The 15,381-nt window shown below is 36.9% G+C and overlaps 1 protein-coding gene across 1 annotated transcript; it reads left to right on the forward strand.

The window, feature by feature from the left end:
• The first annotated feature begins 11,572 nt into the window (after nt 1-11,572).
• Nucleotides 11,573-12,517, forward strand: LOC128565757 (olfactory receptor 5F1). The gene has a single exon (XM_053562466.1). It carries the CDS (start codon nt 11,573-11,575, stop codon nt 12,515-12,517), a length of 945 nt encoding a protein of 314 aa, XP_053418441.1.
• The last annotated feature ends 2,864 nt before the right edge of the window (nt 12,518-15,381 follow it).

The following is a 15,381-nucleotide window of genomic DNA, read 5'->3' on the forward strand; positions in this document are numbered from 1 at the left end:
GTAACATGTATACAAGATGCAATGATCAAATCAGATAATTTAGGGTATTCATCACCTTGAGCTTCGTCATTTATATGTATTAAGACTGTTTTAGTTTTCTCTTCTACCTATTTGAAATATACAATACATTGCTGACAATTATAATCTCCCTCCTTTGCTATCAAACATTAACCTTTCCTCCCACTAATTGTGTTTGCACTCATTAACCAACATATCTCCATCCCCTCTCTCCCACCACACGCCCTATCTGGTATTTGGTATCTGTGTTTCATTCTCTACCTCTGTGTGATCAACTGTTTTAGCTCAAACATATGAGTCAGAACATGCAAGATTTGTCTTTCTGTGCCAGGATTCTTTCATTTCAGATAATGACCTCCAGTTCTACCCCTCATCCTGAAAATGACATGGGTTTATTCATTTTTATAGCCTACAGTATCCCATCAGGTATATACTATATAGTTTTGCATTAAACATATGTGTGCGAATATCCTTGTGATATCCCTTATTTCCTTTTATTTTGGTGTGTGTGGATAAAAACTCAGTAGTGGGTCTGCTGGATCATAAGGACATTCTATTTGTTCTTTTTTGAGAAATCTCCAAACTGTTTTCCATAGTGGCTGCACTAATTTGTAGTTCCCACAACAGCATATGAGAATTCCATTTTCTTTGCATCCTTGTCAACATCTGTTATTTTTTTTTTGTATTTTTGATAATATCATTCTAACTGGGGTGAGATGATATCTCATTACAGTTTTGATTTTCATTTTCCTGCTGATATTAAGCATTTCTTCAGTTACATGTTAGGAATTTGTATGTTGTCTTTTGAGAAACCTCTGCTTATAATCCTTGACCATATTTAATGGGATTATTTATTGCTTTTTCTTTTATTCTGTTGACGATTTCTTTTGTTGTTTAGAATCTTCTTAGTTTGATATAGGTCCATTTGTCTATATTTGTTGCTGTTGGATTTGCTTATGAGGTTTTAGCCATAAAATCTTTTCCTAGACCTCTGTCTGGAAGTGCCACTTTTTCTTCTAGTTGTTTTATAGTTTCAGGTATTATGTTTAAGTTTTAATACCTATTGAGTTGATTTTCTGTATGATGAGAGATAGGAGTTCAGAATTATTATTCAAATTCATATTCAGTCCAGTATCATTTTTATAAAAGGTGCCCTTTCCTTAGTGTATATTCTTGGTGTCTTAGTCAAATATCAGTTTGCTGAAAATACATGAATTTATTTTTGGGTTGTCCATTCTGTTCCATTGGTCTATGGGTCTGTTTTTATACAGTATGCCATGCCATTTAGATACTACAATTTTATAATGTATTTTGAAGACATAGAGCATTACTATGAATTCAGCACTTCTTTAGATTCCAAATATAAATGACTTTGGGTAATATTCATCTGTGTCTGACTTATTTTAAAATGATGACCTCCAGGTTCACCCTTGTCACAATAGCAGGATCTCAGTTTTTGAAAACTGAGTGTATATTATGTAACATATACACACACTCACCCTGCATTTATATAGATTGTAAATATACACATATACCTACATATGTACAAATACTACAGATTTTTTACCCATTTTCCATTGACATAATTTCAGGTTTCTTCCTAATATTTTAGTTATTATGAATAAAGCTGGAATGAATATAGGAGTACATATTGAATCTTGAATCAATTTTTGTGAGTGGAGAAAGGTGGGGGTCCAGTTTCAGTCTTTTACATGTGGATATCCAATTTTCCCGGGGCCATTTATTGAATAGGGAGTCTTTCCCCCAGTGGACATTCTTGTTAGGTTTATCTGAGTGGATAAAAGTAGATAAAGCCACCATTAGGTGGCTGTAAGTTGCTGGTTCAATTTCTGGATTTCCGTTTGATTCCAAACGTCTGTTTCTATTTTTGTGCTAGTACCATGCTGTCTTGACCATTATGGCTTTGTAGTACAGCCTAAAATTTGGCATGGTGATACTCTCGGCTTTGTTTTTATTACTAAGAACTGTCTTAGCTATATGGGTTTTTTTCTGGTTCCATACAAAACGTAGAATCATTTTTTCCAAGTCTTGAAAATAGGGATGGCATTGAATCAGTAAATTGAATGGCGTTGAATCGGTAAATTGCTCTGGGAAGTATAAAAGTGTTGATTCTTCCCAGCCATGAGCATGGTATGTTCTTCTATTTGTTAAAGTCCTCTGCTATTTCCTTTCTTAAGGTTTCATAATTTTCTTTATAGAGTTCCTTTACCTCTTTCGTTAAGTATATTCCTAAGTATTTCATTTTCTTTGGGGCTATGGTAAAGGAAGTTGTGTCTTTAACCTCTCATCTTGGCTGTTGTTGGAGTATACAAAGGCAACTGACTTGTGGACATTGATTTTATATCCTGAAACATTGTTGTATATTTTTATAAATGACTTCCAAGAGTCTTGTGGTTGAGTCTTTGGGGTTCTCTAAGTATAAGATCATATCATCAGCAAAGAGGGAGAGTTTGACCTCCTCTGCTCCCATTTGGATTCCTTTTATTTTCTTGTCTTGTCTAATTGTATTGGCTAGAACTTCCAGCACTACGTTGAATAGTAATGGTGACAGAGGACAACCTTGTCTGGTTCCAGTTCTAAGAGGAAAAGCTTTCAGTTTTACCCCATTCAGTAAAATATTAGCTGTGGGTTTATCATAGATAGCTTCCATCAGTTTAAGAAATGTGCCACCTATGCCTATACTCTTCAGTATTCTAATTAGAAAAGGATGCTGGATTTTATCAAATGATTTTTCTGCATCTATTGAGAGGATCATATAGTCTTTGGTTTTACTTCTGTTGATACGGTGAATAACATTTATAGACTTGGGTATATTAAACAAGCCTTGCATCCCTGGGATAAAACCTACTTGATAATGAAGTATGACTTTTTTGATGATAAGCTATAATCTTTTGGCTGTGTGGATAAAGGACTTAAATTCAAGGCACGAAACAATAAAAATCCTCAAAGAAAGAATAGGAAAAACACTGGAAGATTTCGGCTTGGGGAAAGACTTTATGAAGAAGACTGCCATGGCAATAACAACAACAGCAACAATAAACAAATGGAACTTAATTAAATTGAAAAGCTTCTGTACAGCCAAGGAGACAACAACCAAAGCAAGTAGACAACTTACACAATGGGAAAGGAAATTTGTATATTTTGAATCAGACAAAAGCTTAATAACTAAGATCTATACAGAACTTCAATTAATCCACAAGAAAAAAAACCAACAATCCCATACATCAATGGGGAAGAGACATGAACAGAACCTTCTCTAAAGAAGACAGATGAATGGCCAGCAAACACATGAAAAAATGCTCATCATCCCTAATTATTAGAGAAATGCAAATTAAAACCACCCTGAGATATCATCTAACCCCAGCGAGAATGGCCTATATCACAAAATCTCAAAACTGCAAATGCTGGCGCAGATATGGAGAGAAAGGAACACTTTTATACTGCTGATGGGACTGCAAACTGATAAAACCTTTTTGGAAGGAAGTATGGAGAAACCTCAAAGAACTCAACCTAGACCTGTCATTTGATCCTGCAATCCCATTACTGGGAATCTATCCAGAAGAAAAAAAAAAAAAAAAGACACCTTTATTATAAAGATACTTGTACTAGGCTGTTTATCACAGCCCAATTTGCAATCGCTAAAATGTGGAAACAGCCTAAATGTCCTTCAACCCAGGAATGGATTGGCAAGCTGTAGTATATGTATACCATGGAATATTGTTCAACTATTAAAAAAAAATGGAGATTTTGCAGCATTTGTATTAACCTGGATGGAGTTGGAACACATTGTCCTCAGTGAAGCATCACAGGAATGGAGAAGTATGAATCCTACATATTCAACTTTGATATGAGGACAATTAATGACAATTAATGACATGGTGGGGCATGGAGGAAGGGGCGAGAAGATAAAGAGGGTAAGGAAAAGAAAATGAAAGAAGAAAGAAAATAGTGACTAATTCTCACATAAATTGGATTCAATTTTGACTAAAGTACATTACTTAAACATTAATTTTTACTTCAACCTGTTAATATGTTGTTTAGGATACAGGATACTACATCCTCATTTATAAGTGAATTAAGTTTGTAATTTCCCCTTTATAATAGTATATTTTTTCCAATTTTAATATAAGGTGTATCCAGATTAAGTAGAATGATTTTGAAGTATTTCTTCTTTTTCTATTGTCTATAAGATTTGGCATGATCTGTTTTTTGAAATTATCTTTTATTTTTATTTATAAATATTAGTTGTCTATTCTTCAATATTTTTGGGAAAAAATGATGAGAAAAAGTTAATTGATGACTTTATGAACCTCAGAGTCAAAGCATTCTATAATAGACATACTGTTATTTGACAATATGAATGCTACTTTCTTTGCATTACTATTATTATTATTGCTTAATACTTCGTTGCAGCAATCGTCTGATTTCTTTTTTGAATGTATTTGTCTTCGTTGGTTCTTTGCGAGGTTTTTGTTTCTGGTGCCTGTCTTAAACAGTTATTGTTGTTACATTTTGAGCCTTTTTAATTTTGTGATGGCAAAAAGTAGAAGCCTAATGAACACATATTTTTGTGAAAAAAAAGTGAATATAGGAGTACAATATCTTTTGAGATACTGATTTTATTTACTTTGAGTACATACCCAGAGGAGAGTACTTCTAGAGTTAATACTTTGAGGAACTTCCATACTGTATTCCATAATAATTGTGCTAATTTGTATTCTTAACAATAGTGTGAAAATGTTTCCTTTTGTCTACACCTTCATCAGCACTTTTTATCACTTGTATTTTAATATTAGGAACTGTAACAGGTAGGAGGTGATATATCATTGTGAATTTGATTTGCATTTCCCTGATGATTATTAATGTTGACCACTATTCATGTACCTGTCGATCATTTATATCTGCATTACAGATACATCTATTCACATCTTTTGCCCGTTTTTTAAATTGTGTTGTTTGCTTGTTTTTTTTTAAGAAATTGAGTTATACAAGGTCCTTGCATATTTATTATATTAACCTTTTATGAGATATATGGTTTGGAGCTGTTTTACCCCATTCTATGTATGTTGCCTTTTCATTTTTTTTTCTTTTGATTGCTTCTTTTGCTGTGCATAATCCTTTTTAGTCTGCTGTAGACCCATTTTCTTTAATTTGGATTTGTTACCTCATTATCAAAGCAAGTTTCTCCTATATTTCCTTATAGGAGTTTTACACTTTCAGGGTCAAAATTGAAGCCTTCCCTTCATGTTAATTTTTGTGAGTGGCCTCTGAGTTCACTTTCATTCTTTTGCACATGCAGATCTATTTCTCCCCACAACATTAACTGAGAAGATTTTTCTTTTCCATTGTATATTCTTGACACTCTTGTCAAGTAATTGTTCCTGCAATATTTAACATATGTACACATATGTTTATTCCTGAGCTATTTATTCTATTCTATTGGTCTAAATGTCTATTTTCATGCCAGTAACATACTGTTTTGATTACTATAACTTTGTAAATACTTTGAAATCAGAAAATGTTATTACAGGGGCGGTGCCTGTGGCTCAGTGAGTAGGGCGCCGTCCCATATGCCAGAGGTAGTGGGTTCAAACCCAGCCCCAGCAAAAAAAAAAAAAAAAGAAAGTGTTATTACAACCACTTGGTTCTTTCTCAAGATTGCTTCATCTATTTGAAGTCTTTTGTGATTCCACGAGAATTGGGGGATTTGTTTTTCTTTATTCCTGTGATGAATGCTGATAGTGATTGTATTGAAATCATAGCGATCTATTGAAATTACAGATCCCTTTGGGTCGTACAGACATTTTAGCAGTAGGTATACTGCAGACTGGATTTGCAGGTCTCATTTAAAATTTTAGAAGAACTTCAGGCTACACCCCAGTGTCGAGTTGGGTCACTGGTCAGTATACCAGTGGCAAAGTTGCTAGTTTTGTTCTGAGTTTGATTAGAGTAGTTATTGGTCCTGCAGTTTCATAAGGAAAGTAGCATATGTCCCCAAGTTGGATGGGGTTACAGGTTGGGTTTTGAGGCTGGCTATGGGTGCTGTTCGGGCTCACTGATCAGGCAGGTCCAGATCCTCTGCTCAGAGAAGAGATGCAGTTAGGCAGAGATGCAATCTGTCTCCTTTTTAGACATACTGTTGAAATCACTGGTCAGGAAAGGCAAGATGCCAAGCTCTAACACTTATTAGGGTCAATGCTCGGGTCCTATATAGGGGCAGAGTCCTTTAAGACTTATGGAACTGGCAGTGATTGGCTAAAGAGAAGTAAAGTTAGAAGCAGCAAGAGATAAAAAATACAGGACACACAGAATAGAGTTTTCAGAGATGGGAAACACAGAGGGTCATCACTAGCTTGTGGGGTTCAGCAAAATGGTCCTGAGTGTTTGTTCCACTCAGCTTTTATTGAAGACTATTTCCTCATTAGCCCAGAGGGTAAGCCGAGGAAAAGAACAAAAATGTCAGCAGTTTCTCTGAGTAAGCATGTCGTCTCCTCTTGTTTCTATAATCATTAACTTTAAGGGTCAGAGCAGCCTTGAGAAATCTGGAACCTGAGCCTGTGTGGAGGCAGCCTCCTGCCTGTGGTCACATTCACAGATTCCTTGGGGGAGGTTAATCTCCACTAGTTCACTGTGGAGTAAAGCATCACTGGAGTCAGTCTCCTCTGAAGAATCGGTGGGACTGAGAATTTTCTTCTGATCTCCACCCAGAGGCATCTTTCTCTGTGATGAGGGTGTTTCACAAGGCCTCCTGCCCATATTTCAGGGCTACAGCTGTTCACTTTATCTCTGCCCTGGCCAAATACAAATCTCCACAATGGATATTTGCTTTGACTGTTGACTCTGCAGGAGATGGCCTGGTTGATCTTTCTACTCAGGGTTTACACGCAGCTTCCTCTTCAGCCACTGCTTCTTTGAGTGTTCAAAGGCCCAGCAGAGGTGTTTGCAATCTGTATCCCCTATAGACTAGGCTTCTAGGAAAAGCAGGAAACTGATCAGATAAGAAACTAGTGGATGGTTTAGCTAACCTGTTTTATTCCACCTTACTCAGCTTATTTCTCTGTTTTTCCCTATTTCTGGAGGTGTTTTCCCTTGCCAAGGATGGGGTCTTCAATCCCCATTCTGCCTTCAGGTCTCAAATTTTCTTTTCCACTGGTGCAGAGTCTCAGGCTGGGCTCCACAGCTGGGCAATATGGCTGGCCAGAGACTCAAGCAAGGCAGAATTGTCAGCCATTCTTCCTAAATGAACAGAGCTGCCCCTTGTCTCAGCTAGTGCACAAACAACTGGCTGTTTTCACTGGTTGGGTGCTGATGCTGGCACAACATTGTGTCACCCTCAAGATCTGTTGACTGAGTACTGTCAACCACTTCTCTGTTGCTAGATGGTCTAGTCCTGCGTTTCCCTCAGTGTACCTCTCAAGGTGAGAAAAAAATGGGCTTCCTTACAAGTGCTTGGAAACCAGATGTTGGTCTCAGGCTCTCTTTTTACACCAGTGAAACCTTAGAACCTAGGGAACCCTCTCCATGTGGTTCTATGCAAGCCCAGAGGAGGCCTGATGTAGTCAAAATGAAACAATTCCTGCTACCCTTGTAATCATCTTTTCTCATTTTTTGTGGCCCAACAGGTTGTTTCGACCTTACCTCTGAATTCTTAGATTTTGAAAAGATGTTTTTTTGTTTAAGGATAGTTGCCAGTTGAACTTTCTGAGAGAATGACTAAATCCTGGGACCTCCGGTACTGCTACCTTGCTGGTACTTGTAGCCGGTAGTTGTCAAAGGCATGTTGGTGGGATAGTAACAAGCCAAGATTTTGATTACTATATTGCATAATGATACCACTCTTCCGGAAGGTGAAGCCACTAATGTACTCAATTGCTCTGAAGATTGTAGGATGGTGTAGCAGCCCAGATAGCCTATGGCTAGGAGGAGCGAGAGTTATAAGAAATACCTGCATAGCTCAGTGGAACACCTTGGTGGAAAGGGCATGGAGAGGGATTTAGCTCTCTAAACAAGCATGAGAGTTCACGAGATGAGAGCAGTGGTGAATTGACAGTCTCTACACGGGTGGTGTTAAGAGGCATGAGATAAGCCATATATTAGGCTGGAGGAGAAGGCAGTCAGGGGCATGCGCATTCTATCACGGACTCGCTTACTCTGACTCTGTCTCCTCTCGTGCCTGCAGAACGCCAGCATGGCGTATCTCTGCTGAAGATTACCAAGCTCTGCTAAAGTCTAAGATCTATCTTTCTAAGAAGACTGCTTTACTCTAAGACACTCTCTCTCTCCAGCTAAAGTAGATAGCCCTGAGGCACCTAACAGACCTGAGCAAGGTAACTTAGCGGTCCATGTCCGGAACCTAGTAAAGCTGGGCTGGACACCTGGCCAGTCTTGGGCCCTGACGAGTGGTGTCAGGCATGAGATGTGACAGGATGGAGTTCACTGGAAGGTACGCACACGCACAGGTACATGTGTGTATGCTTATATACACACACGGAGAAGGGATGTGAAGAAAGGGCCTTCAAGGGCAATGGAAGGAAAATCCTGCCTTCTGAGCAAGACCCATAGGAACATTCACCACTCAGCAACTCTTGCCAAAAAAAAGGGGAGAAGACTATGGGGGTGAGGTAACCTAGGTGACCAATGACCAATAGAAAAAGATAATAATAAATGACAAATAGAGAAGGACAATAATGTGTGTAGGTGCAGAGAGGCCAAAGAAAGAGTTGCAATCGATTTCAAATGGAGAGACAGATGGTGTTCACACGCTGCAGGGTCTTTGCCTCTTCGTTCCTCTCACCTCCCTCGCTCACGAGAGGGACCTGCTCCCAGCTCTCTTTGGAAGTGCTCTAAGCTTTCTCTTTGTTCTTAAATAAAATTTCTCTTTGTTATACTGACACTTGTGCAGTTCACTTTTACTTCCTGTTCACGCTGCCTGTGCTGTTCTGATTCATTTTCGATTTCCACCCACTTTTGTGTTTGATTCCCACGACGCCTTGGATGAATTTTCTACTTCAGCCAAGTAATCAAATCAGGGAACCAGGATCCCTGAGCCCCAACATACGTTATTATATGTGACTGATACTAAGTTAAAGAAGAAGTAAACAGGAATTTGGTAGCTTGCTATGAATTGTTTATGCTGAAAAATGTATAAGTTGATTCTTCCACTTTATCTATTGGAAAGTCATTAAACAGCTTTAAGGCTTGCTTTCCTCATCTTGAAAACAGGGAAAGTATAATGTCAGTGTATAAACCTGCGTAGAAAATGTATTGAACATTTAAATGTAAAATCATACTGTACTACTCAAAATACTATGCATTCCCTACACAAACAGATTCTCTATGTAAAGAAGCTGGATGTGGTTTATTTCATCTTGTTTTACTTGTGAATTTAGATCTAGAAAAATCTGTATTTTCATCAGCTCATATGGTCAGAATCACAAATAATTATTTTTTTAAAAGCTGACACTATTCTGCAATTGTGAAAAGAAATAAAGTTTCCTTATTCATTGTTGTATTTGCTCAGGGCATAATGTTTCTTTAAACATCATACAATGGATATAATTAGTTTCTCCTGCTCATTAATTTCAATCAGGAACAGAAGTATTTTGGAAGTTAAATTTATACAGACAGGGAGGTACACACACACAGTGAGAGAGGGGATGGTAAGGTTTGTAAGACCCTCCGTTTCTAACGGCCCCTGTAATAGGCCACAGCAGAGTAGTCTAAGCCAGAGTGGACATCCTGTGATAATTGAATCAAACTTTGAAACAATTCAGTTTTCCAAAGAAACAGGAGATTCCAGTCAACTTGAGTCAGCGTAATAAGGAAATAACATCTCTTTTAACCCTATTAGGACAATAACTTTGAAATGGAAAGTACTTTTTGTTCCGTTTCTTATTACCTTAGTCCTTTCATGTCAATAAGGCCACATTCCTCCGCTCATTGGAACAGCCATTCTATTTTATAGAATACGATGTTGCCTGATTCTACAAATAGAAGCCAATTAGATTTTAGATACTTGTAATTCTGGTTATTTTGCCTTTGGACATGGATGAATAATAATTTGACCGTGGGCTATTGACCCAATTAAAATAATCTAAAATTGCAGAGGAAAAGGTTGTGTAAATAAACAACTGAAATATTTTCTCTAACTTTAAAATAACATAGAGGTCAGAAAACCCTGATAGAAGCTGCACAAAATGTTTGATTCTATGATCGCATTCAAGGTTCCTTGGAGAAATCAGCTCCTGTCTTTAGAGGATTGACGCCACAATTAATGCCTGTTATCTAATCCCCATGACTATCCAATTCTTTTGAAGAAAAAAAAGTACAAAAGGGCACCAATATGTATTTAATCAGAAGGTGTCTCAAAATTTTACCAATAGACATTTCAACTTTCCATTGCATTTGAAAAATAAATTTTCTTCTTTTGATATTTGGCCTTTAAATGAGAATTCCAGACCAGAAAAACAAAATTTTATATATATAAAAAAATATATATATATATATATACATATCAGATATATATATATATATAAGATATATACATACACACATAGACTATTAGGGAAGACCTCACTAGAAGGAATTTAGAAACATCCATCCATCTATTCACTGCCGTGGACAGGTAACTAACTGCTACCATATTGCTTTAATTCAATAGCATATATGTAACTAGAATATGATTATTTGATTCTCTTTTAAAATATTACAAAATTATGCTTAAGGGTAGGATAGATGTCAAAATATTGGCTATTTGAAATGGTCACTATTCTTGCTGCTTGGAGTTACTTGATTGCAATTTGAAGAGTATAATGCTTTCGTTTTGGAGCTAAAGAATGTACAGTGATTTTGAGGGGAAATATGTATTTGATTTAAATCTGTATATCTTTCCAGAGAATGGGAGAAACTTCAGGAAAGGTAGTTACATTCTTTGGGCGGCACCTGTGGCTCAGTGAGCAGCGTGCCGGCCCCATATACCAAGGGTGGCGGGTTCAAGCCCAGCCCCGGCCGAACTGCAACCAAAAAATAGCCGGGCGTTGTGGCAGGTGCCTGTAGTCCCAGCTACTCGGGAGGCTGAGGCAGGAGAATCGCCTAAGCCAGGAGTTGGAGGTTGCTGTGAGCTGTGTGAGGCCACGGCACTCTACCGAGGGCGATAAAGTGAAACTCTGTCTCTACAAAAAAAAAAAAAAAAAAGATAGTTACATTCTTTGCATTTGGGATGTAGGTTGATATAGAAAAAATAGAACAATGTATTTGCATTTGGGGAAATTGATGTGGAGTATATGGACTTAAATCAGAGATTTGGAAAGACCAAAACCCAGATTCAACAGAGAATTGTTTATTTAATTTGAATGCTCACCTATTTGTCCTGTAATTTCTTTTCACTTCAGTAATTCTAGTTATTATGGCACATGATCCTGAAATTTTTTCCATTTATGATTATCTTTAACAATATTTCTATTTTTATCTAAATTTTCAAAGGGGGACATACTTAAGCCACATTCAAACTTTATGTAAAATATATTGGTAACAAATGACCAGAAAAAATTATACCTCACTGACTGAGTTCGTCCTTTTGGGTCTAACAGACACCCTGGAGCTACAGATTATCTTCTTTTTGCTTTTTCTTATGATTTACACACTTACACTTCTGGGGAATGCTGGGATGATCCTTTTAATCAGGACCGATTCCCGACTTCACACACCCATGTATTTCTTCCTGGCTAACCTGTCCTTTGTGGACATCTGCTATTCATCCACCATCACCCCAAAGATGCTGGTAGATCTCCTGTCGGAGAAGAGAACCATCTCCTTTGCTGGCTGCTTCCTACAGATGTACTTCTTTATAGCCCTGGCGACAATTGAATGCATCCTCTTTGGGTTGATGGCCTACGACCGCTATGTGGCCATCTGTAACCCTCTGCTTTACTCCTTGGTCATGTCTAGGACCGTCTGCCTTAAAATGTCAGCTGGGGCTTTTGCTGCAGGGCTGCTAAACTCCGTGGTCAACACCAGCTATGTCAGCAGCCTGCCCTTCTGCAGCTCCAATGTCATCCATCACTTCTTCTGTGACAGTCCCCCACTTTTTAAGCTCGCATGTTCTGACACACACCTGGAAGAAAGCATCTTTTCTACATTTGCTGGTGTGAATATGGTCGGGGCTCTGCTCATCATCCTCACCTCCTATTCCTATATTCTCGTCTCCATCTTCCAGATGCATTCCGGGGAGGGGAGGCACAGAGCTCTCTCCACGTGTGCGTCCCACCTGACAGCCATCCTTCTGTTCTATGCCACCTCCATCTATACTTACCTGAGACCTAGCTCCAGCTACTCCCTGAATCGGGACAAAGTGGCTTCAGTGTTCTACACAGTGGTGATCCCCATGTTGAATCCTCTGATCTACAGCCTCAGGAATACTGAAGTAAAGAAGGCTTTACGGAATGTAATTACCAGGAAAAGGATCCCTTTCTTTCTGTGATTATTTGGCTAAAAATCTGAACTAAAGAGAATATTTATTTTCGAAGTCTAGTTCAATATTACATTGTCTCATAATATTTGTTAAGTTACACACATGTTAACACTCAGGTATTTTTATCTATTTAAAGATAAAGTAAATTACCAAGCAAATATGAGGCCCTGTATAACCATTCTATATCTCACTGGGTCCTCAGGATTAGGGCTGATTTTAATGATATCTTGATCAGGAGAAGAAAGGAATTAAATATTTAAAAATCAAAGTCACAGTATCTTATGTTAATATCCATATGCAATACTTTATTGTTTTTTTCTTATGCAGTATTTTTCCCACTTATTATTTACAAAAAGATTTTAAATATCATATACAAAGTGCTTTAAGTTATTTACTTTTTTAGTAGATTAAATTTCTACTTGGAAGGATGCTTAAATTAAATTGTAGGACTGTAGTATAATTTTTTTTTTATTTACTTAGGACTATAGTTTTAATGGAAACTTAACTTCCCACCTATTTTTCACTCCCTCTACACACACACATTCTTTTTTTTTTTTTTTTTTTTTTGGTTTTTGGCCGGGGCTAGGTTTGAACCCACCACCTCCGGCATATGGGACCAGCGCCCTACTACTTGAGCCACAGGCGCTGCCTCACACACACATTCTTTAAAAAGTAAATATGAGTGTGTTCAAAAATTTGCTATCAGGAATTCCAGTGTCTGATCAGAATTTCTCAGCTCCCACTCTCCTTCCATCCCCTTCCATTCTTCTTAAAATTTTCCAATCCCTTCTCTATTCTCTGAATATGTTCCTCCAATATTTATATATTAAAAGTTAATTGTCAATATGATGGAATTAACCATTAGAGCCTTTAGGGGTGATTAAATTATGAAAAAAGGAGCCCTCCTGGATGGGATTGAGGTCCTTATAAAGGAAGTGTGAGGGCACTGCTTGTGCTTTCAGCCACAGGAGGACAGAACAAGGGAACATCATCTCTGAGGCAGAGAAGTTCTCACCAGACAGCGAGTCTAATAGTTCCTGTGTTCTGTATTTCCCAGCTTATTTTTTTTTTATATATCATCCCTAATGGACTATGCCATCTTCCTCTCCCTCTCTCTCTCCCAATTTGCCACATGCATTCACATTCAGGTGCTACAAAGAATTAATCAGTGTGTACTTCCAAAGGAGGCAGATGGATGTTTCCTGAATAAAGCTGACATATTCTTCAAAATAGATTCATTTTCTGCTCATAGAAGTCTTTCTTTAATCAGTAAAAAAGGGCAATTGAAATCAATTATAATTTTAAAGCTAAGCATTATTAATGAGGAGATAGGGAAGTTGGCTTATTAGAACTCCAGAGGAAACTGAGTGAAGCCAGAGCTTGTTAAAAAAAATAGCCATACTTAAAGGCCAGGAGGAAGATCCCCTGGCCAGTGTCCTTACTGCTGAAGTTACACCTGTTAGAAGCAGTGATGTTCACATAATGTGAGATGTGAACTCAGCAACATCATGGCCTGTCATAAAGAGGTCATTCAGCTTGATATCATAAAAGTTATATTTTCCTGATTGTTGTCCAATGCATTTATGTAAAAAAAGTTTCAGTATTTTTTTTTCTAATTTTCTTTAACTCAGAAGACATTTTCAGACAAGTTGGAAAAAATGAAAGCATCTAGATTCAAAAACCACATGGATTTGAATAAAATAAATAAAAAATAAGATATCAGTAGATGAGTCTTATAAAGTAAGGCAGCAAATATGTAGAAATGGTTTGATTTTACTATGCAAAAACAATTTTGGATTTGCTTGTTAAATATGAGCCAATATACACATCCTATTCTTTGGTGTTTAACAGAAAATGGGAAATTATACATTTTGCAAACAGTAATTAGATAAAAACTAGTACCCAGGTTAAGTGAAGTTACTTATCTTGTTTAACATTATATGGAGGCATAAAACCAAAGATTATGTGTCAAATAATTGTCAACGTATTTCAAAGAATACAGACAAATAATGTTATGTCAAGAAGGTAAATACAAATGGTTAGTTTAAGGAGAATAATTGAGTACTTGCTAGTTGAGTTGATGGGAAAATGTGTAATCTGTAGAAGAAAACACAAAGAAAAATATCATTTTATTGAAAATAAGTCAAATGCATGTCCAAGATAATGTGTGGCATTGGAAACAGGAATGTGATCATTTACTTCTAACATTAGATTCAACTTAGTTCTTTGGTTGGAACATTGATTGGTATTTAGTATATGCTCTTTTCAATTTTCTAATTTTAATGCTGCTATGAAAATACTGCAGATATCCATGGACCATCTTTAAGCCTCAGAAGTATCCTTGGACTATTTAAGCCACTTGGAAAAATTATTAGCTCGATATTTGTTGCTGAAATGTGTGATGATAAACATTGATTAAGTTTTGCAAACAGAAAATTGAAGTGGTAATTTATATAAAAAATGCTGGGTTTCTAAACTGACCTTCTAATTCTCAGACTCCAGAAACTATACAATAATTGTGACCATATGTGTAATGTAAATAGGTAAACAAATAAATTAAATGCAGCTTGTTATCTAAGTTTGAGGGGGCATACAAATTCATTAATATACTGGTAAGAGAAGCAGACCTAGAGAGGACATGAGAATAGAAGGCTTATAATTCCTGGGAAATGGAATCTTATGAGCAGCATAAAATGTGAATAACGTTTAAGAATTTATTTTATAAATAATAAAATCATGATTTACAAGTTATGTGGTACAGAAGATGTTTGCAACAAATTCATCATCATGAAATGCTGGGTTTGGTGAAAATTAGTCACAAAGAACAAACAATACGTTTTTTGAATTTCTGATTTATTAAGATACAAACAATT

The sequence above is a fragment of the Nycticebus coucang genome, chromosome 14 (genome assembly GCF_027406575.1).
Source record: "Nycticebus coucang isolate mNycCou1 chromosome 14, mNycCou1.pri, whole genome shotgun sequence".
Lineage (NCBI taxonomy): Eukaryota > Metazoa > Chordata > Mammalia > Primates > Lorisidae > Nycticebus > Nycticebus coucang.

What these genes read in the sequence shown, in the direction of transcription:
- LOC128565757 (XM_053562466.1), top strand. Translation starts at nt 11,573, where the DNA reads ATGACCAGAAAAAATTATACCTCACTGACTGAGTTCGTCCTTTTGGGT.